We start from the raw sequence: 24,731 nt of genomic DNA on the forward strand, positions 1-24,731 counted from the left end.
CGTCCCAGTACCACTAGATTTGCTTCTCAAACCTGCATCTAAAGCTAAATGTATGGGAGAGGAGGGGCAGAATCAAAGCTGGGATTGGAGCTATCCTCAACATGTGAGAACCGTCCACATGGTTCTGGTTAAATGTAAAATGCTCCATGGCTTTCAAGGATTACTTGTAATGCAGTAAAAAATGTGACAAAGGAATTAAGAGCAATGAGTGATATGAACTAGATAAAAGAGATCTTTGAAAGCTGATGACTTCTGTGAAAACATTTCACTAGTTTATTGCCTTTAAAGCAACAGGTGCTTCACCATTCTGTCTCTACTTTTTATCCATGAAGTGACAAATTGGAAAAAGTGTTCTGTTCTTTGTTGAACATTCTTTGGTCTCTACATTTCTAATGAAAAAAGTGGGAAAAGAAAAGCCCTTCCTTACAATGCTTTCAGTATGTCCAACAGATATACATTGCATCAGGCAAAGTGTAGTAAAACCTATTCATTTGCGGTTTTTATTTTGGACTTTGCAGTAATCTGGATAAAATGTAATTGTTTTGTTGTCTTTGAACTTTCTGTGGTGTAATTAAAGAATATCTTTTCTTCTTAAAGAAAACTTCACAACTGGAAATTTTCAGTCATTAGACAGAACTTTTCCATTTCACTCTGAATCAGGGAGTTTTTATTGTACATGAAACAAAATACTACCAGAGTAAATTAGAACTATTCACTGCATAAGCTATGCTTCACGATAAATTCTACAAAATGACAGAGTATTAGTGAGGGAGACAAAAGTCATTCCTGGGAAAACTGGGAGCAACTAAGTAAAGCTTCTCCTGAGAAATGATGGAGTCACTTCAGCCTACTGCCCTACTCGCAAGGGAAATACTCCTCTGTGAACTGCTCCTACAACCATTCAATATCAACTTATTTAATAACTATTACATGTCTCCTACGACCAAGCACTGTATAAAGTGACACATGAACAGACATCCCCTTTCTAGTGGGGGGAGGCCTAACACAAGTGGGTGAATGCTAGACAGAAGTATGAAAGGAGCACTAAGCACTTAGCAAACGTGGAAGTCCCACAGTGATAAATTCCAATCTCTGATAGTTACTTTTCCAATATTACTTATCAACCATGACATTTTGACTTCTTTCTTTTCAAAATGAGAGATATGTACACGCACCACAATGTTCATAGAAGCACTATTCACAACAGTCAAGACATGGGAGCAACCCAAGTGGCCATCGACAGATGGATGGATAAAGAAGATGTGGTATGTATACACAATGGAATATTATTCAGCCATAAAAAAGAATGAAATAATGCCATTTGCAGCAACATGGATGGACCTAGAGATTATCATACTAAGTGAAGTAAGCCAGACAGAGACAGACAAATATCATATGACACCATTTATATGTGGAATCTTAAAAAAATGACACAAATGAACTTGTTTACAAAACAGAAACAGGGACTTCCCTGGTGGTGCAGTGGTTAGGAATCCACCTGCCAATGCGGCGGACACAGATTTGAGCCCTGGTCCGGGAAGATCCCACATGCTGCAGAGCAACTAAGCCCGTATGCCACAACTATTGAGCCTGCATGCCACAACTACTGAAGCCTGCGTGCCTAAAGCCCGTGCACCGCAACAAGAGAAGCCACCGTAATGAGAAGCCCGTGCATGGCAAGGAAGAGCAGCCCCTGCTCACCGCAACTAGAGAAAGCCCACATGCAGCAACAAAGACCCAACGCAGCCAAAAACAAATAAAAAACAAAACAAACAACAACAACAACAACAAAAAACAGACTCACAGACATAGAAAACGAACCTATGGTTACAAAAGTGGAAAGGGGGCAGGGATAAATTAGGAGTATGGGATTAACAGATACACACCACTATATATAAAATAGATAAACAACAAGGGTTTACTGTATAGCACAGGGAACTAAAAAAAAAAAAGAGACAGAGATGCACCGAACTAATATTTTTCATTATTATATAATTAAATTTAAATAGAAGACTCCTAACAGGTCTGTATCAGCAAATTTATCTCGGTTGTGATCTCTCTTCTTCAGGCAACTGAGAAGTACAGCAGAGCCTAACAAGGAGCCTTTTGTGATATAAGCTACGATCTAAATTTCAGGACCCTTACAAACCCATGCAAAAAAGTCTCCTCAAATCTGAGAACTTCAAGTATGCCTGGGGAAAGTGCTGCTATCAAAGGGCTGAGTCATAAACAGAGGCTACCATGAGGGTTAACAACATTTAGGATATTATATCCTACAACACACACAGTGTGGAGCGAAGAGGGGATGGATTAAAGGACCCCTTCTCGCCTTTCTCCCATCCCTCCACAGGCAACAGCTGCAGTCTGTAGCTGTATGTATTTTATAGTTTAGGATTCCAGAAGGAAAGTGATTCATCCATACGGTATTTTGCATTGCTTTCCCCCCATGCTCCCACATTCTCCATGATCCGCTCAGGCTTCCATACCCCCAGTCCCCAGCAAAAGACTGTCCCCGCTACATGCTTCCTCGGTTTACAGGAAGCACAGAGTGAGGATGGCTTTCTAAAGCTTGTGGCTGAATACTGACGGCAGTTTGCCTCTCTACCACCAAGTCCCTTAAGCCCCACACCCTAACCCTACACAAAATTTGGTCAAAGACTGGAATTAGTTAAAAAACAACAAGAACAAAAAACCCCAAACAGCAACATGTTGCTTGCATACAAATTTTATCCCAAAAATAGAACACAGTTTTTGAAAACCTTTGGATAAATGGGAAAATAATGAAAGCTTGAAGGGGCAGATATGCAATTTCCTATTAAAAACAAAAATTACATTTCTATTTTAAAATTCCATTGATACTATTATTTTTATGAATTGGTCTTGTACGAAACAAATACGGTACTAATTTTAAATGTCAACCTTAGTTTTGGTCTTTGCTAACATAATTTTCCTGAAACTGACTGGGTTTGCTGGTGTGTCCTTAGCTTCAGTTTTCGCCTTGCTACCACTGATGAGCTTTAATAAACCTCTGCTGCACATCTTTCCAGAAGACAGATTAAATAACCACTAACCGCTTCTGATAGTAATTAAACCTCACGAAGCTAAGCGTGTGATAGTTAGCTGCTTCTGGCCCTTTCATTTGTTAGGGTTCCGGTACTCCCTCCTCTAAGAGCCCTCCCCCAGTGCCCATACTGGGTTAGGGTGTCCTAGAGCGAGTGTACAGGACTCAGTAAATGCTTATCAAAGCCCTGGTGACTGCACTGCATCTGTCTGCCCCCGGCATGCCTTCCTTTGGTTAATATGTTAAATGGTTAAAAAAGTGTGCCAGGAATGAGTGAATCTTTATGAATGGGAACCAATTCCAAACTTGAAGTGTGATATTAAAAAAATAACAATTTAAAAATAGATTTCAGTCCTTGAACCAATACGCGAAAGGGTTTTGTGCTTATGTATTGTAAACCCTATTAATAATTTATTAAAATATCTTTAGGTAGCTAGGTATGTACAAGTGCACCCAAGTGTGCACACAATTATTTCCTCTTATTACAACCACAAATTACTGCATACTGTTAATTACTTTAGATTTTAAAAATGCCTTCATAACAGGAGCACAGAGGCAAAGCTGTGGACAGGGGGTGGCAGTGTTAACTGTACCAAAAGGATATTGCTTATTTTGCGCCTGTTGCACAAGCCATGGAATCTCAGAAACAGATGCTCTGAAACTGCGCTGCACCAGCTGCTGCGCGCTTTCTGTCCGTAAATCTGAATGATCTGATGGATTTCAGGCCTTATATCATGTTTGGCTTGGGTTGTAACGGATCTTTTCAGCTTCCGCTTGGAGTTTGTGGACATAACAATACAATATGTCTAAGATAAAAGTTTTGATTAAAATGTATTTGTAGCAAATGAGCAGGGGATGAGCTGAACATTTTACCAAGCATTGACAAAACACATAAAGATACTACTTTTACAAAAAAGGTACTAAGATGCATGTCATTTCTGTTGATGTTTATAAATTAAATCACCAGTAAATAAAGTAATACATAGATTACATGATACAAAAAGGAGAGTAACGCACATATATGATTACACATTTTGGCAAATTAATTTACTATTCAACAAAGCTCTGCTTTGTGTCTGTAAACCATGAACATAGGACAAACCGTTTAAGACCTGGCGAGGACTTGCCAGAATCTCCCTCTTTGCTTTCACCTGATTCTTTGGACATATTTCATGCTCGTAAGACATCCATGCTCTCATTTAGTAATTTCTGAAGATACTTTAACAGTGAAGATTTTAAAAGATTCCATAATAGAATCTGCTATATAATGGCTGAAAAACCAAACAGACTGTTTGCTTGTTTGTTTGTTTAAGGTAGCACCTAACATAACTAAAGTAAACAACCGCTAAATAAACAAGCTGAAGAGAATCCCCCCTTTCCCACTTCTACTGCCAGCACTGCTAGCGTTCAGCCCCTTTTCCCTTCAACTTCACCACCCTTCTCTGCCTTTAACGACAGGTGGTATCCAACGAGGATACACGAGTTTCCACATCTAGCCTTCACGTACAGGGCAAAAGCAGGATAAAACTGTGCCAGTGAATCATATACTAAGTGAGCAGAATTGTCAGCATTTGCCCAAGGCAACAGTGAGGCCTGTACCAAATACGAAGTTTTTGGGTGCATGCTTCAGAAAAATCCTTATCTTGACCCTTAAGAATTTTAGAATCTTATATGAGAAACAAAACCACTGAAAACTTGTAGTTTATGGTAAGTTGTTACATACACATTTAAGGGTTGGCATGGACAGAACGAGCACTTGGGTAATCTTTCCCTTTTAAAATTTATTTGGTGGTGAATTTACTCCTGTGCTCTTTACAATCAAGAGAATAATCCTAGTTAAATCTTAACTAGGATTAGGGAAGAAAGGGAAAAAGAAGGAACAGATACTTGTAGGCTAAAATAGAGCCTGAAGTTCTGAAATGATTCAGGCAACCCTAATCTCCAAACTTGAACTGCTAGTGAAGTCCCAAAGAGTTACTCTGAATATTTAAAGACTCGGATGAACTTTGTCACCTTGTTTAGTGTGAAATTAGTTTCTAAATATTCATGGCTGTTGTTTAGATACTCTTTTAACTTATAATAAAAAAACTTCATATAGTTATATTAGTACCAATATTAAAACTGTTACTATGAAATCATCGTTTAGGCTCTGAGTTCCTGCATGACCCACCTCACCCGCATGCTAGAGGGTAAAGAGAATAAACCTGAAGACACTTTCTTGGATAATGGACCTTTATGATTTAAAGGAGAGGGATATGGTACTAGACCAAGGCATCTGTGACACTTATAAAGGTGTAAACAGGATAAGCTAGTACAACAGGGCTAACAGAAGGCACACTGGGCTAGAAAAGAGAATGTACAGTCAGAACAGAAGTGAAGTACTGGTAAAAGAGAAGAGTAAATACCATAAAGTAAAGGTAAATATTGTAAATTATCTGATCTGAGGGTAATATCCAAAACCGAAGAGTAACGCAGTGACAGGATCAAAACAGCTTACTTGAAAATAATTTTAGATATAACACCTGAAACATTTTGCAATGTAAAGAAGGACAAATATTAAGAACCTAGAAGGGACAAGAATATAACCTAAAAATTTAGAGCAGAGCCTCATAACCCCACACTACAATGCTTCCTGGTGCTTGTGACTCCTGGAAATTATAGGTGAAAACACTGTATGAGCTTTTTGGGAGAGAGTACATAACTTTTATCATATTCTCAACCTATTCAAAGAATAAATGACAGGGGACTTCCCTAGCAGTCCAGTGGTTAAGAATCCGCCTTCCAATGCAGGGGACGTGGGTTCGATCCCTGGTCGGGGAACTAAGATCCCACATGCTGCGGGGCAACTAAGCCCGCGTGCTGCAAACTATAGAGCCCTCACACTCTGGAACCCGTGCGCCACAACTAGAGAGAAGCCCACGTGCTGCAATGAAGAGCCCGCGCGCCACAACAAAAAGATCCCACATGCCACAACTAAGACCCAATGCAGCCAAAAATAAAAATAAAATATAAAAAAAGAATGACAAAGATGAATCAGCAAACGTGAGTAGTAATATGGTAAAATACAATAACAATTAGTAAAAAGAAAAAAAGCTCCAATTCTAAGCACTGCTCATGTTAGAACAGCATAGAGTTAATTAACTCTAAATAACTGAGATGATCCGTTCTCAACACATGGCTGTAGAAGACTTAAAACTGAACAGAAAAAGTTTTCTCCCGCAGGACTAAATATAAAATGAGAAAACAATTAATTCCAAGTCCTTTAAAAATGTCTTATATTTTCCACCAGCTAAAGCACCTTAATTAAAATAAAAAATACACAACTGCTGTACAGCCAGAATAAAGCAAAGTACTAAAGGACATCATCGTTGTATAAAAAATTCAAATAAAAGCTTGGTCTTAATCAAGTCTTATATGTGTATCTGCACAATTCTGATTTTCACATTGCTTTCTCTTTCCGCTGATATGGGCTAAAGCCATGTAGGCTGCCTTCCCCAAACCAGGCACTGCCCTATATAAGCAAGCATAATAAATACTCACAGCCTCTAACAGAGAAACAACTAAAGAGCAATACAGACGAAAAGAGCCTGGAGAGCGAGGAGACGGGCAAGAGGTGGTCTCCAAGAGGGTAGCGTCAGCTCACTGTCACTAGAACGACCTCTCTGCAACCACACTTATTTTTAAAAAAAATTTATTTTATTTTTATTAATTAATTATTTTTTTGTGGTACGCGGGCCTCTCACTGCTGTGGCCTCTCCCGTTGCGGAGCACAGGCTCCAGACGCACAGGCTCCAGATGCACAGGCTCAGCAGCCATGGCTCAAGGGCCCAGCCACTCCGCGGCACGTGGGAGCTTCCCGGACCGGGGCACGAACCCGTGTCCCCTGCATCGGCAGGCGGACTCCCAACCATTGCGCCACCAGGGAAGCCCTATTTAATTTATTTTTTGGCTGCATTGGGTCTTCAGTGCTGTGCGCCGGCTTTCTCTAGTTGCGGCGAGCAGGGGCTACTCTTCGTTGAGGTGCACAGGCTTCTCGTTGCGGTGGCTTCTCTTGTTGCGGAGCACGGGCTCTAGGCACGCAGGCTTCAGTAGTCGCAGCACATGGGCTCAGCATTTGTGGCTCGTGGGCTCTAGAGCACAGGCTCAGCAGTTGTGGCGCATGGGCTTAGTTGCTCCGCGGCATGTGGGATATTCCTGGACCAGAGCTCGAACCTGTGTCCTCAGCATTGGCAGGCGGATTCTTTTTTTTTTTTTTTAAACATCTTTATTGGAGTATAATTGCTTTACAATGGCGTGTTCGTTTCTGCTTTATAACAAAGTGAATCAGCTATACGTATACATATATCCCCATATCTCCTCCCTCTTGCGTCTCCCTCCCACCCTCCCTATCCCACCCCTCTATGTGGTCACAAAGCACCGAGCTGATCTCCCTGTGCTATGTGGCTGCTTCCCACTAGCTATCTATTTTACATTTGGTAGTGTACATATGTCCATGCCACTCTCTCACTTTGTCACAGTTTACCCTTCCCCCTCCCCATATCCTCAAGTCCAGTCTCTAGTAGGTCTGTGTCTTTATTCCCGTCCTGGCAGGCAGATTCTTAACCACTGCACCACCAGGGAAGTCCCCACACTTATTTCTTAACTTCACAGCCATTGGTTATATTTCTATAACATGAGAGAACGATAGTTGTTAATACCTTAACACTGCCTTGCAAAGTTTTAAATAAGTTTTAATTAAAACCTTCTCACTCAAGATACAACACCCAAAACTTTAACAGTGACTAGTCTCTTCAAGTCATGAAGAGGCAAAATGGTTCTTATGTGTTTCTTTTTGCCACTTTTCCTAAATTTTCTATAACATATGCATATCTCAATAAGAAAAAAGCCAACATAAGTAAGTAATCTTTAAGAATTAAGAAAGAGCCAACAGCTGGAACTCCCTTCCTAATATATTTCAAGAAATTTCAATAACCATAATAAAACAGCATTTCTTTAGGGTTTTAAGGAGCAATCTTTTCATGACTGTAATTGAAGACGGATTTAATCACTGCCTAATGGCAGTACTAATAAAATACAAAGTCCTAATTTAAAAACAAAACAGTTGCAGTATTAAAGTCAAGCTTCAATTACAAATAAAATATGGTTAGTATTAAGTTTTTAAGAAAGAAAAGTGTGTCTGGCTCACAGGATAACCCTCACTGTCGTCTTTCCACTGCAGCAGTTCCTGGTTAAACCGCAATGTTCCCTTATCACCACCCCCTCCTGCTGCACACTAAAGTAGCTCTCTCGAGAGGAGCTGAGCCTTTCACATCATACTTCAGCGCAAGCGGGACTGTCACTGGAGGAACGTTAGGAGGTGTTCAGCTGTTCACTGTCTCTCCTCGGCAGCTGCCGAAGCCACGCACTTAGAGCAGGATGTACCACAAGAGCAGGCTCCTGACCCTGACCTCAGCCCTGGACCAAACCCCAGCATTCCAGAACTCCCCACCAATGTGGGTCTGAACAGAGGCAGAAGCCCTACTAGGGATCTGCTTCTGATCTGAGCTGGCTCTTAATTGGTCAACTATGACCAAATTTAAACTGAAAAAGATTTTGTCTTTAGAACACCTAATAGTGTGATTTAATCTCTTGGTATTTATACTCTGCACACACTCAAAAACACAGAAACCCCATTTATAATTTCTTATTATGTATAATCTTCTAATTGTGCATACTAGCAAATGAGAAGAATGACTGATATTCCCAAATAGCAGATAGACTAAGCCAATCATACTTTGCTTTGGAATATCTACTGATAAAACAATTTGTGGAAAAACACTGTGCTTTCCTATTTAAGGTTCATTTTATCTAATTTTAAAAACGGTTTGCATGTCTAGGGCACACAGCAGCCAAGTGATGAGGACAGAGGAGGGAGCCTCCTGGAACTATGCTTGTGTAGCAGGAAACACTGAGGCTGCACAACTGCTACCACAGGCACATCAATCATACAATACACATGTGGATAAACTGAAGATTTTATAAGGCTGTATTTCTTTGTTTTTTTCGTGGTACGCGGGCCTCTCACTGTTGTGGCCTCGCCCGTTGCAGAGCACAGGCTCTGGACGTGCAGGCTCAGTGGCCACGGCTTACGGGCCCAGCCGCTCCGCGGCACCTGGCATCTTCCCGGACCGGGGCACGAACCCGTGTCCCCTGCATCGGCAGGCGGACTCCCAACCACTGCACCACCAGGGAAGCCCCAAGGCTGTACTTCTTAATGGAGAGTAATCACAACTTTTATTCTGCGTACCACACATTCATGAAACTTTCACAGATGTCAGTGAAAAGTTTCTATATAGACTAGGGTGTGCTTAAATATAGGATCCACTAAGTATTATTTCTATATTGAAATTATTTATAATCTGAAACATTTAACTATCTTTTTTATGGAGAGCACATTAAGAGAAGATATCTGCTATGGCTTACTTTACCAAATATTTACCACTTTTTAAACTGTAAATTTTAAGTTCATATACTCTACTATTGATGGCTTAGGATATGTTTATGCACTGTTACAATTCGTAAAACTCCAAACTCACAGTAACAAAAGCATTAATTTGAATGCATTATCTACCAGAACATATGCTTTATAGAATAAGAGTAAATAGTAATTTTTTACTCAGGTTCAGCTAAATAAATATAATTGCAAAAGGAAAGATTAAAAAATGCTTCTGCTTTTACATTACAATTTGTTTTTCTTCCCTTCTTGGCCCCCTTGTCCCCCCTCCCCAAAAAGCACCTCCACAGATTTGCAGTAAGATACAGAAAGAGTGTCATATCACACAAGGAAGGAAAGTAAGACAACCTCTCATTCATGCAGGACAAATAGCTATGCCAAAAGCACAAATTACATCTAATTAGAGGGTATAACTTTGTCATCTTTTTTTTCATAATCTGGCCATTTACACACTTTGATTTTTGACTTCCATTTGGGTTTACTAACATCAAAGCTTTGTCATCACTTGTATGTTTCCAGAGACATTTTTACCTGAGGCAATAAAGTATAAAAACTTCTTTGCATTCTTGCTGTACTGCTGTAAGAAAGCTTTAGTCTTCATTAGGCTTACAATGTTTCACGGTTATTAAACTTCTGTATGTTGCTATAAAGTTCATTGCCCTTGGCATACCAATTTTAAATGTACTATCGTTAAACTCAATGCACTGCACACAAATACACTCCAACCAAGCAGACTCCAATATATTATTGTTTTACTCTTGCTAATGTCTTACTAATGTCCTTTTCTCCCCTTTTCACAAAAATAATGACCACAAATATACTCAGACAACTCGAAATAAAAGAAAGCAATGCCAACTTAATTTTATGAATTGTTTAGGGCTCTTATAGCAAATTAAAATAGTTCCATCTCATTAAATACATTATTTGAGCTTTTAAAATACTCATTGATATGCAATAGAAAAAGAGTCCTGCATCTAATGACACTTGCAAAATCGCTTTCCCAGTTAACATATTTCTGTTTGACTATTTAAACATGATGATCCACATTCCTTGCTTTTATTTATTTAAAATTTGTGATCACCATTTGTTTCAGTCAGGTTGTACTCACAAAATGTGAGTTCAAAATGTGAATTTAAATAATATCAAAGAAACACATTTGATGTTGTCTTACTATTTTAGAATTTTAAAATTTAATGCCACGATGCAATATATTCTCATTAAACTCATAATACCAAGGCTTCTTTTGTTTTAGACATTAAAATTAATTAATTAATCTTTGGCTGCATTGGATCTTCGCTGCTGTGTGCGGGCTTTCTCTAGTTGAGGCGAGCAGGGGCTACTCTTCGTTGCGGTGCGCGGGCTTCTCATTGCGGTGGCTTCTCTTGTTGCAGAGCACGGGCTCTAGGTGCGTGGGCTTCAGTAGTTGTGGCTCGCGGGCTCTAGAACACAGGCTCAGTAGTTGTGGTGCACGGGCTTAGCTGCTCCGCGGCGTGTGGGATCTTCCCGGATCAGGACTCGAACCCGTGTCCGCTGCACTGGCAGGCATATTCTTAACCACTGCGCCACCAGGGAAGCCCAAGGCTTCTTAAAAATAGTTCGTTAGGTAATATTTTTTAGCTACATTAGAAAAACTCACCAAAAGCAAGCCATCAGAAGTTTGTGGCCAGTGGTCCTATATTCATCCTAACTACTGTTTCGAAGCTCTCGTTCTTCACGAACGGCGTTAAACCCGTCGCTCCCTCCCTCTCTGGGTTTTCTCTCGGGCAGCAGTCGTTACTGCTATGACCCTTCTGACCCGCCCACCTTTCCCTGATTCTACCTCCTAGTTTTCCGGAGCAGCTCACCATCAGGGGGTCTCCTGTCTATAGCCAGCTGGTAGGGTTAACCATGCCCTCTGCTTTCACTCCTGTCAGGTTGAAGGAGGAAAACTTGTTAGTCTCAAAGCCCAACCTTCTACCTGGGGTCTGACTCCAGGTAACCTCCTTCCTCAAAGACCTCCACCTATAATCACCCCCACAGAGCTGGACCAATTTTTGCCTCCTTATTATATCATTCTCCCAGCCAGCGTCTCTTTTAATACCCTTTACAGCAACACTTCTAGAAAGAAGCATCTCTATTCACTTTCTTTGCTTCCTCACTTCAGTCTCTCCTCAACACATTCCAATTAAATTTGCCCCCAGTATTTCACTGAAATGCCTTTTGTCAAGGTTACCAACAACTCCCCTACTGCCACACCCGAAGCTCAACTGTCTGTCCTCACCCTCTCAGTAGCAACAGACTTAAGTGAGTTACAGATTCGAAGCAATCCCTATCAAAATCTCAATGACATTTTTTATGGAAATAGAAAAAAAAATCCTAAAATTCATATAGAACCACAAAAGACACTGAAGAGTCAAAGCAATCTTGAGTGAGAAGAACAAATCTGGACGCATCACACTTCCTGATTTCAAAATCTATTCCAAACCTACAGTAATAAAACCAGAAGTAGCAGGTGCTGAAAAGTATGGTACTGGCATAAAAACAGATAATACGGACCAATGGAACAGAAAAAGAGACCAGAAGTAAATTCATGCATTTACAGTCAACTGATCTTCAGTAAGGGTGCCTAGAACACGCAATGGGTAAAGGATAGTCTCTTCAAATAATGGTGTTGGGAAAACTGGACAGCCACATGCAGAAGAATGAACTGGACCCTCATCTCACACCTTATACAAAAATTAACTCAAAATGGGTTAAAGACTTAAATGTAAGAACCAAAACAGTAAAACTATGAGATGAAAATATAGGGAAAACTTCTTGACATTGGTCTGGGCAATGATCTTTTTTTTTGGATATGACACCAAAAACACAGGGTACAAAAGCAAAAATTCTCAAGGCTACATCAAACTAAAAAGCTTCTGCACAGCAAAGGAAACAATCAAGAGAGTCAAAGACAACCTATGGAATGGGAGAAAATATTTATAAACCATACATCTGATAAGAGGTTAATATCCAAAATATTGAGGGAACTCAAGTCGATGGCAAAAAAACAAAACAAAAAAACCTTGATTAGAAAATGGGCAAAGGATCTGATTAGCATTTTTAAAAAGAAGACATACAAAGGACCAACAGATAAATGAAACAGTGCTGACAATCATGAATCATCAGGGAAATGCAAATCAGAACCACAGTGAGGTATCACCTCCCACCTGTCAGAATGGCTATTATCAAAGAGACAAGAGATAAGTGCTGGTGAGGATTGGAGAAAAGGCAACCCTCAGGCACTGCTGGTGGGAGTGGAAATTGGTGAAGCCACTGTGGAAAATCCCTCAAAAAATGAACACTACAACTACCGTATGATCCAGCAGTCCTGCTTCTGGGTATGTATCTAAAGGAAGTGAAATCGCTATCTCTGAGAGACATCTGCACTCCCAGGGCCACTGCAGCTTTATTCACAAGAGCCAAGCTATGGAAAGAACCTGTTTGCATCAGCAGATAATGGATAAAGACAATATCAATACACACCCTTACCCACAAGATGGAACACTATTCAGCCTTGAAAAAGGAAATCCTGCCATTTGTAACAACATGGATGAACCTGGAGGACATTATGCTCAGTGAAATAAGCCAGATACAGACAGACAGATACTACATGGCTCACTCATCTGTGAAATGTGAAGAGTCAAGCTCACAGAAGAACGAAGTAGAATGGTGGCTGCCAGAGGCTGGGGCATGGGGAGATGCTGATCAAAGGGTAGAAGTGTCAGTTATGCAGGATGAATAAGTCCTGGAGATCTAGCAGACAGCATGATGACTATACATATACACCATACATACAATGCTATATCATATGCTTGAGGTCTAGATCTTAGACCTCAAGAGGGTAGATCTTAAGTGTTCTCACCAACCCCCCCCACCCCCCCCAATGGTAACTTCATGAGGTGATGGATGCTAATTAGCTTGACTGTGTTGATGATCTCTGTTACACAAAGAAAACATCAAGTTGTACACACTGAATATATACAGTACACCTCAATAAAACTGAAGGATAAACAAAACAAAAACCCCTTCCAGGAGTGCTTTTAAAAAACTGGGAACGGGAGGGACTGCATTCTCCAGCCGCCTCTCTTGGGCACTGCTCCATCCGATGCTGCCTCTGCTTAAACCACAGGAGCTGTGTGTAACTCTGCCCAAGCCCTGAGAATATACCAGACTTTAGACTGGGTGGGAGGTGGGGAGATCAACAGGTTGTAAGAGAACACACCCTTTCCAGTTCCACGCCCAGACTTGCCTGCGTGCTCTAAATTCTCCTGCCCTCAGGCAAGCAGCCTGCCCTCACCAGTGGAGCCTGAGCCACACTCAGGTCCTTAGGGGGCTCACTCTTCACGGGAAACACTGGCCATGCAAACCCAAACCATTCTCCCCCAAGAGGAATTCAGCCAGTTGTTAACAGACAGACCTTGTTGTATTTAAATCTTTAGTCAGTGTAATCAATACTACACAAAGTGTGTGTCATGCATTTAACTACAATATCAAAATATAGTGTCTATTAATACAGTTGGTTTTAGCCATATGTCAGGATTATTTTCCAAATTTAAAAATAATTTAATTGGCTTGAGGTTTAAAAGTTGAAGCATCTCAATAATTCGAATGAAAGTGCAATTAATTTTATTCTAAAATTTATTCTGATTTTTAATGTGATAGCTCAGGACAAAAGCTTGCTGTATAAAGACAGATATAAACATTAACAATAAGAATTAAAATTAAATATCATACACAGTAATAGGTGAAATGGACCCACCTTTAAACTTTTGAGACAAAGGTATACCAATTATTGTTTCATTATAGATTTCATCAATTTATTTACCCATTCAATAAATACTTAGCACACCTACTATGCACAAGACTCTTTTCTAGGCTCTTGGGATATAGCAGAAAAGAGCAAGGTTTCTTATTTACTTACGTTTCCTACTGGGAAAATGGCATATGTCTCTATGACTCTAAGTGTGTAATTGAGTATACATAGGACATTTAGTAACTGAGCTGATTCTGAACATTTCTAGAAACTGCCTGCCTATTATTTCTACAAAGACTAATCAAACCAAAGTTAGACAAGGTCACTTCATTACATAGTGCAGTTCATTTATTTACTCTTTGGATAAACATTTATTATGTGCCATTGTGTGACTGTGAATGTTTCAGGCACCAAGAATATAGAGATGAAAAAGATAAGAGGCCATTCTTCTGGGGGAGACAAAATAAACAAGTAGATAAAATAATTTCAGGGAGTGATAAGTTCTACAAAAGAAAAGAAAAATGAATTAAATGTTAAGAAACGCTTCCAAGGATTTATAAATACAAATTTAAATAAACATATCAAAGGGAATCTGATACTTATGAATCTACAGAATAAAAAATTTGGATTTATTTAGAATAAAAAGCATTTATACAGTATTACAGACCAGGTTATAGAAAACAATTCTACCTTAAACATGGTGGACAAATTTTTCATTAAAAAGCAAACCAAAAAAATCCTATTATGAAGTCAGGGAAACATATATTCAATATCACATATAATTTGAAAATTAATATAAGGCCAAAAATTATAAAAATTTAGAGAATAAATGAAATACTCATTCAACAAATCAATAAGAACAAATAAAATATTATCACTGCTGTCATCTGCAAACTGTAATGCATTTAACTTTGGCTTTATGGTTTTCTCTTTACTTTTCTCCCCCCTCAGTTTTAGGCCTTATTTACAAGGATTTATAATATCAAAATGATTCAGAAAAGCTTTACTTTTAAGTCTGATCTTACATGCCATTGAGTATTTACTTAGTAATATGGAAATGTTTGTTTTCATCAGTTTTTGGTTTACCAATATATTATTTCTAGCTTGCAATAGCAAAATACAGTAATAGCAAAAAAACTTTTACATAGTATTGAAATTCCTGCAGGAAGATTATTTTGCCATTGCAACTTGAAAACTCTAGAGCTCCTGTTTCTCCATGAAATAACTTTCTATATTTTTTAATATACCAAGGTTTATTAAGAGTGCAGCTATCCTTTTAAGGCAGAATGGACTGGAATAATAGAATAATTTTGTCTTCTCCCTTCTATCATTTATCTGATTTTACTATGCCAGAATCAAATATAATAATACTTAAAGAGAGTAATACTAAAATCTAGAACAGTTTTCAAATATACTTAAGTGTTTCAGAGGAAGCAGCTTACATACAAGTCACTGACAGGCTGACATGCTCTAAAGCAAGTCATGCCCTAAAGGATATCTGTAGGAGCAATATGTTGTTGTCCAGATGTAATCACTTGTTCAGGACTCCTGTAAGGATGCCCCGCTTCAGGCCACTTCGCTTTCACCAAATTCACCAAAGACCTACACAGTACTCGCTCCCGCTAACCCAAAGAAACCTGGGGATTTTCGCTTTTACGAAAAAGGCAAAAATCGAAAAAATTGCTCAGCCTTTGTTTTTCAGCGACCCATTAAAGGGGCAGCGCACAGCCCAGGCAGCAAGAGCGGCCCTGGGGACTACACTCAGCATCTCAGCATCAGATGCCAGAGCTCTGAACTGTGTCTGTTAGCTTCTGTGCTTCATCTCCATTTATTTTGTGCATCCGTTAGCAAGACGTGTCCTAACGGCTCCTTCACTTTATGCCATTTCGGCTTACAAAAGGTTTCACAGGAATGCTCTACTTTTGGATAGTGGGGGAGAACCTGCATATGTTCTGAAACAATACAATTACATTTTACACAAGACTCCTGCAACTTAGATTCTGCAAATTTATCTTCTGAACTTCTTTCAAATTCATCCACTAATTTAGCCATCACCAACTCTCTCCTGAATTATTTCAACAGCTCCTGACCTCACTTTCAATCCATTCCCTTCACTAAAGTCTCCATACTCTTTCCAAAGGTCCAAGTCAAATCTGCAATATAGTAATATGTGTAATTCTTGATTTATGCGTTAAATAACATGATATGGTGGCATGTTTAATAAGCACTGTAATTTCAAAGAAGCGATACTTTGAGATATCTGTAACAACTGTATCAGAATAGGAAAAGATCTGAGGTTGAGGTTGTTATACTGTCAGTTACTGTTAACACTTCTGTAGCTAGTTGCCTACATTCACAATTGAAGAAAATGTTAAGTTATAGGTCAAAGAAAACAAAAATGTAATCTTTTTCTATTTAAATTCAAAGACTCCCTGAATTCTATGCCTGTATTCTTGGGGGACCATGAAGGTTAAGAAGCCCTATGATGGCTCCCTGCTGTCCTCAGGATAAAAATTTCTTCATGACCTGATTCCCTGCCACCTCTACGTGTTCTGAACCTCATCGTGTACAGCTCTCATCCTACTGAGTCCAACTCCTCCCACCAGACCTTTGCAACATTGTTCCCTTGCGTGCAGTATTCCTCCCCGGCTCTTTGCCCAGCAAACTCCATTCATCCCACAGGCATCAGTTTACAGGTCACTGCTCAGGAACCCAAGCTTGTGGGAGGGGCTCTTCCAGGTGCCCCCAGAGCACCCAGCACTTACCACCACTATCGCCCTGTATTAAAATTGCCCCCGCACTAAACTGTAAGCACTTGAACCGTGTCTTGAATTCCCCACTCCTTGCATACTGCCTGGCACACAGGTAGCACTTCAATAATTGTGGAAAGAAGAAAGAAAGAAGGGAAATGCCAAAATATCTGCTGTTTCATGAGCTTGAATTCTACCCTTAATTCCTGACTGACCCTCACAAATGCAAGCGCTGGTCACAATGGAAATCTGAAGCGTATGAGTCAGTGAGTATAAATTCACTATTTTTATTGGAAAAATCACTTACTGTGATGACTGAAAATAAAGGACATTATCACCATTACTAAGTCCATATCAGGAAGACTGTACCACCTTGCAATGCTAAGTAAAATAACTATATAATACATAAAAGTGTATCAAGAGCACATCTATCTCAGCAGTTTTCGACCATGCACACATGACTCCAAAGCGGCGGTGGTGCTGACGGCCGGGGCGGCGGCGGGATTGACAGGCCCTCTCTTAGGGAAACGTTACCCCCGTCAGTGAGGTGGAGGGAGTTTTCAAACTACAGGCCCCTCAATTCCTGCTGTATTCAGCCACTGCTGCTGAGAGGAAGCTGAAGTCATCTTCAAGGCCACTGGCGTGGCAAAAGGATGAAAATCACTGTTTTAATCAAAGTGGCCCAACGGCAGATCGAGCAAATGCTGTGCCAACAGACCTCGTAAACCCACTGATCACACAATGGTTTCTGTATTACTTTAGCTGGGCTGAAAGTACCAAAGGTTGCAGGGAGGGAAGGGAGCTGGGGAGAATTCAAAACACCACACTGGTGTAAAGTTTTAGTGTCCTGTCAGGAATTGAAAACACAAACAGGCTAGCAGTGGGCCACAAAAACACAGTGACAAGGATGGACTGAACCCGGAATCCACAAATTGCTGAGGGGGTAAAACTGAAGCCATTTCTGGGCACACGGAGTGAACCCCTTTGATAGAAAGTGTGTCTGAGTAGCGCTAGGTCAGAGCGTGACGACAGATGGCTCTGCGCGACAAAATTTAAAAATGTGGATTTCGTCCTAGGAGCACGAGGCACTAATGGTTTCTGAAGAAGCGTATGTCATGTAGTTAAAGTGATACTCTTGGGAAGATTAAACAGGATGAGTTAAGCGGTTGGGAACAGAGGCAGAGAAACCGAAGATGGATAATAAACTTAATTGCTTGACACAAAATGAACAAAAATACTATAAAACACCGTTAGACAGATCCTTCCACCTTGTAATCAGAACTGGTATGAGAATGGGGGGAGAGTTATTGCCCGTTTTAACATTGTGGCCTCTTAATTGAATACAAGTAAACATACTGTATGTCAATACCTAACTTTAATTCACAAGGCCTGCTTTCCTCTCTTTTGTTGTATATGACCGTTGAGTTTTTCAGAACTCAAGGCACTTAGAAAGGCATAATGTAAATCTAACCAAGAGAAAAAGAATACTGCTTTTAATTTTCAAAAATATTCACACAAACTTAAAAGAATTAAAATGTCCTCTAAATATTTAAAAAGTAGTACTCTTTTTCAAATGTTCAAATGTTTTGCGTGACAATTTGATATTGAACCAGGGAACATGACCTTTACTTTCAAACATGGTAGTTTTAAAAGAAACGTCTTTTGTGTGGTACTCAGAGTCCGCGGAAGCGTGAAGGTTTACGACATGTGATACTGTTCCTGACAGTTGACCATCAAACCTGGCAAGCATCGACCAGCCGATTGCCTCTTTTATTATTAAAAAGGTCACCTGTTAGGACAGCTGGACCACGGGGCGCAGCTGCGGGCCCGGGCGCACGGGACACGCCCCCACCGTCCCCGCGGGTCCCTGGCGCAGGCTGCCGGGGTCCGCCCCAGCCCCCCACTCTTCACCCGCACCCTCCACCCGCCGGGCGTCCGAGGACTGAGGGGCGCGGCGGGGCTGCCGCACGGGGCCCGTCCCGTACCTGGGCTACCACGGTGAGGCCGCCCTGGGGCGCCGCCATGTTCACGCGGACGTGGTACCATGTTGCTCCTGCTCCCGCCAGGGCCACGCCGACCACTGCCGCCGCCACGGGCCCGGAGCTTGGCCAGGCCCGCCGGCCGGCAGCCAGCCCGCGCCGCAGCCTTCCGCCCCAGGCCGCCAGCCGCGCGCCGCCCACCGCCGCCGCCATTTTTGCGGAAGCGCCTAGTCGCCGCGTTCGCGTCGCTTCCCACAGCGGCCCGAAAACTCGTCCGCGGCCGCGGTGTCGCGAGACCCAGGCAGTCTCCGTCCCGCCCCCGAGCCCACGCGCCGTGCTGGGGGCGGGGACGGGGCGGGGCCTCGGGGAGGGGCGGGGCCTGGTAGGGGCGGGGCGCAGTGGCCGGGAGGGAGTGGGCACGCCGCCGGGTGTGGCACCAGGATCGCCGTGCCGTGTGAGGGGGGGCGTGTCCTGTGGGGCCAGGGCCGGGCGGGGGTCAAGGGCCTGGGGCCGGGGTCGCGCGAGGCGGCTGGCTGGCTGGCACCGGGCGGCGGTCGCGGTGAGCCGGGAGCCGCTTTCCCGGGGGGCGTGATCAAGGCGGTGCGACAGGGTCCCTGGTGTTGGGCGCTGACGGACACGCCCTGCGGGTCCTGGGAACCGGGTCGGCTCGGCAAACAACGGGCTGCGTTCCGAATCACTTACCTGAGTCAGAAAGCTGCTCAAGCTCTACATGTTTCCGCACAGGCCTCGAGGACACAACCTGGTTTAAAAATATTGTATTCTATTGTCTCACTGTGGCAGCTAAGCAAACTTTTTAAAAAATGTATTTTTCAGTTGGTGAAATATACATAACACTATCATCTTAACCATCTTTTAGCTCACAGTTCGGTGGTATCAAGTACATTCACGTTGTTGTGCAACTATCACCACCATCATCTCCAGGACGTTTTTTGTCTTGCAAAACTGGCGAACTTAAAACAAAAAGCGTCTTCGCTGTCTTTTAAATCCTTCCAGTCCTTATATTCTCGTCTGCTCTTTGGTTTTTGCTAAATCATCTTCTTTCCCAGCCGTCTAACTTTGACGAAGTAGTTTGCTTTTTTTTTCTTTTGCGGTACGCGGGCCTCTCACTGTTGTGGCCTCTCGCGTTGCGGAGCACAGGCTCCGGACACGCAGGCTCAGCGGCCGTGGCTCACGGGCCCAGCCGCTCCGCGGCATGTGGGATCTTCCCGGACCGGGGCACTAACCCGCGTCCCCTGCATCGGCAGGCGGACTCTCACGCCACGAGGGAAGCCCTGTTTTTTTAAATAAAATTTTCTGTTTTTAAAAAATGTATTCTATTTATTTTTTTTTAATTTTTGGCTGCATTGGGTCCTCGTTGCTGTGCACGGGCTTTCTCTAGTTGCAGCGAGCGGGGGCTACTCTTCGTTGCAGTGCGTGGGCTTCTCACTGCGGTGGCTTCTGTTGTTGTGGAGCATGGGCTCTAGGCGTGCGGGTTTCAGTAGTTGTGGCACGTGGGCTCAGTAGTTGTGGCTCGCGGGCTCTAGGGCGTAGGCTCAGTAGTTTTGGTGCATGGGCTTAGTTGCTCTGTGGCATGTGGGATCTTCCAGGACCAGGCAATCACTATTTGCAGTGTTGGCTTTAAACTCTTCTAATAAAGTGTTTGATGGTGTCTATTATCCCACCTGGCCCCGAGTCAGATGCAGCAGCACACCTTCCCCATGTCTCTAGCATCAGGGACCCAGGTGTTTTCCCCAGCACAGGCTTGGGCAACACCTCAGTCCTGGCCGTTCCACTGATTATAAGAAATGATTTAGCTGAGGCAGATGGCTTGGCTTTGTTTTGTGGTCTCTGATCCTCAGATTCACTGCTCTTTACTTTTCAGAGTAAATTTACTTAATAAACTTGGTTCAGCCTCTGAAATGTCCCTAAGCCATCAGAAGCTTTACTGGGGCATGCAGTAACTTACAGCCCATGTCAAAGGTGCCAAGAGTCCTCATCACATAATCACCGCCATCTTGAAGTTATGCAAAACAAACTAAAACCCAAAAACAAAGAACAAGTGCCACACTAAATCTACTTTGACCACTTGATGCCTTGGGTCCTCTTGTCACGATCCGCCCTTCCTTCTTGCTCCCTTTCCTTAGCCAGCTTGTCTAAACTGCTCTGCAGTTGGAGCTTCCTCATTTTACCCAGCTGCTGGAACCACTTTTGGTGTCCTTCCCAGGCAGGAAGTAGAGGGAGTCAGTGCACAGCTGTCTGATCCAGACCACAGGGTTTGCATCCTGCCTCTACCGGCATGATCACTGTGATTAGGGGCAAATTACTTAAACTCTCTGAGTCTGAATTTTCTCAACTATAAACACTGTCTCAGGGTTTGGGGTTGGGGGATTACATGAGATGTCCCACAGGAAGCGACTAGTCAAGTGCCCTGTAGACTCACTGCAGATGTCAGCTTACCCTCTTCAAGATTTGGTTCACTGCTGCCTTCTGATCACAAATGAGCTTGGCCAAATGCCAATGAGTCCAGAGGGCTGGCCTGTCTAACCCGAGACCTTCCCGCTCTTTCCTACCTGACTTGACCCCGTAGACCTCTGGTCCGTTTTCCACCTCTGCTGACTCTGGTAGCTCTCGGCATATGTCCTGCTTTTCCGGGTTATTGACATCTAGCTCGTTTCTGTCCCTGGAGATTATAGGGTTTCTAGGACATGTTTGTACATCCTGGATGTCTTACCTTAAAGCTTATTCTTTTTTTTTTTTTTTTTTTGGCATGCGGGATCTTGGTTCCCCGACCAGGGATCGAACCCATGCTCCCTCCATTAGGAGCACAGAGTCTTAGCCACTGGACCACCTGGAAAATCCCAAAGCTTACTGTTGATTTCCAGGAACCACAGTTACAAAATGTAGTTGTGTGGTTGTGTGTATACATGCCACCTAATTCACAGTTCCTCTACGCATTTAATGAAAGCTGGCATCTATCATGTAGTCATGATTCCAAGCCCCAAATAGGGGTATATTCCTATTAGAGCATTTGGTGTCTTTAAAAACATTGTATTTCTCCCACAGTTTGACATCCTCGTGGGCGAGGATATCTTATTTTTCTGAGCACAATGCCCCGCACATATTAGACATTCAGTGAAGGAGTGAATATGTCACCAAGTGAGGACGGCACAAGTGAAGCACTGCTGTGGCGATTTCCATTCTTCGGGCATCAAACATACAGAAATATTACTATTGTGTAATTTATTTTCCAAGACAAAAGCCTCATTTTTAATTATTTTCTTTTGCTGAAAATCTTTGAACCTACTTGAAGAACTGTGCTTTGTAATTATTATTATTATTTTTGTGTGTGTTATGTGCCCAGGCCTCTAGAACTCTCATTAAGACTTAATGCATTCCAACTTTTCTTTTGCAGAGGAAACACATTCTTATAATAGAGCCAATCTCTAGCCGACTAACCATTCTAAGTATGAAATCTTCCCTGGCAGCTGCTGACATTTGTCTGAACACATTGAATGTATTGGTCTTTTTAGGCTCTGGCTTTGTTCAGTTCTTCCTCACCAGCTGTAGAGAAAGTCCCTGGCTGGGATGTATTTTCAACCACGTAGTTTATAAACCAATCCCCGAATAAGGAACGGCTTCTAAAGCTATCAGATTTATGCTGTTTTAAATGGTGATTGGAGAAAGACAGAATATAAACACCGATCGTTTCAAAGTATCATTCTTAATTCACTTACTCTGTGCTCCTTTTCTGTAGGAGGGACAAAATTTATATGGAAGAAAAACTGTGCTCAAGGGGCGTTACTTTCACTGGAGAGACCAAGGCTGAATTTCAAAACAATGCAGGATGGGGTTGAACTATTGTACTGAACAGAGGAGGAAGAGTGTGGTGAGCTTGAATAGAGAGGAAGGCATCTAGGGAAGCGGGGAGACTTGATCTAGAACTTGGGAAGCCAGAAGGGTTTCTACAGGTAGAATCCTCCAAGACTGGAGGAACACTAGGGTTGACAGCCTGGGCACGAGGTAGATATGGTGGGTGTTTCCATGGCTTGGAGCAGAAGGGCTGGTTCAGGGCTGCCCTGGAGTAGCTTGAGGGCCATTAGGGGGTCATGCAATAATCTCCACTAATGTATGGACCGGTTGTCATCTCTCTTGACCCCTCTACATGTTTGTCTTTGGGGTATTCACGCCTCCTTTCTGGCATCCCCACCCACCTCGTGCCTGGTCTCCTCTGCAGCTCAGACCCTCTCTGCCCACGTCTTCTACCTGTCCAGATTTTATCCTGGCCTTTCTCGCCCACTGTCCCATGGGCTTCTCTAAATCATCTTCTTTCCTGCCGACAAACTGACTTTGATTTTCTCTGGGTTGCTGGTCTTGAACAAAAGAGATCACCTAGCTTTTCTTTTTCTTTTTTTTTTCTTTTTTCTTTCTTTTTTTTTTTGCAGTACGTGGGCCTCTCACTGTTGTGGCCTCTCCCGTTGCCGGAGCACAGGCTCCGGACGTGCAGGCTCAGTGGCCGTGGCTCACGGGCCCAGCCACTCCGCGGCATGTGGGATCTTCCCGGACCGGGGCACGAACCCGTGTCCCCTGCATCGGCAGGTGGACTCTCAACCACTGCGCCACCAGGGAAGCCCCACCTAGCTTTTCTTATTGAAGGCATTTATTCTATCGTATCTCCATTTAAAAAGATGAAGTTATGAACTCAAATGCATCTTTAATCCTAGCATGTGTGGGGAAGATAAAAAAATTGCTATCCTGATTCTGAAAGATTGTTTGCTGTTATATTACAGAATAATGGGTGTTAAGATTGATTATCTTAGGTGGAGGAGAAAAAAATATGGAGGGTCTCAAAAGATAAATGAAAGATGTTGGACTCAGCCCTGTAGTAATAAACAGTATTTGAATGGACATTATAAAGAACTATTGCTTGGAATAGACAGAGGTTAATCTATATTTATGGTGGATAATTGTGTAGCAGAGGGTATGAATCATCCTCAGAGGCCCTAGATGAGTCAAAAGAATTGCTAATTATGTCTTTTTTGTGCAGCTTGGGGCCACGGGTAAAAATATCTGGGTATCGTGATTGATACCAGCATGTGTAGAAATAGGTCAAGATGAAATCTTCCTGACAGTGAAAAAGCAGTGCCAAGAGTTGCATTTTCAACGTCTTTCAGATCCTCCTCTGCTTCTCATTCCCTCCCCATCACCCAGCTCACAGTCTCGTCACTGCAGGCTTTGATGATCGCCGTCGTCTCTTACCACGGACTGTTGCTTCTACTCTTTTTCTCCTCTGAAGCAGCCCATAGATCTATGTCAGATCAATCTTCCTAAAACATTTCTTTCACCATACTTCCATTAGCTGTGCGATTTAACCTTCCTAAACCTCCGTCTCCTGGTTGGAAAATGTGGAGATTGCTTTCAGTTTATTTTTCCAGTTCTAAAATTCTCACTCTATGCCACTCCAGAGTGGCTTTTTTTTTCGTTTGGCAAATAATACTGAGTGTGGAATCCATGCCAAGCAGAGTGCCACCCCTTAGAGATGCAGACACAGCCCGCTGCCACAGTGCCCTGTTATGGGCAGGGGTCCCCACACATTGGATTGTGCCCCTAGGCTTAGAACTTGTGAAAGTGTGTTACCCCCATTTGTGTATGTTTTTTTCCCAAATCTACACATTTA

General features: G+C 42.4%; 1 protein-coding gene across 1 annotated transcript in view; it reads right to left on the bottom strand.

Moving 5' to 3' along the window:
- Positions 1 to 19,270, bottom strand: part of MICU2 (mitochondrial calcium uptake 2) — a gene marked incomplete at its 5' end in the record, with an annotated part of 85,653 nt that extends 66,383 nt beyond the window's left edge. The window contains one exon of the mRNA XM_082859726.1: positions 19,064 to 19,270. Within this exon, the coding sequence (XP_082715852.1) occupies positions 19,064 to 19,270 (207 nt within the window). The remainder of the gene's footprint in view (positions 1 to 19,063) is intronic.
- Positions 19,271 to 24,731: the final 5,461 nt, after the last annotated feature.

Source organism: Leucopleurus acutus (genome assembly GCF_964270905.1).
Source record: "Leucopleurus acutus genome assembly, chromosome: 18".
Lineage (NCBI taxonomy): Eukaryota > Metazoa > Chordata > Mammalia > Artiodactyla > Delphinidae > Leucopleurus > Leucopleurus acutus.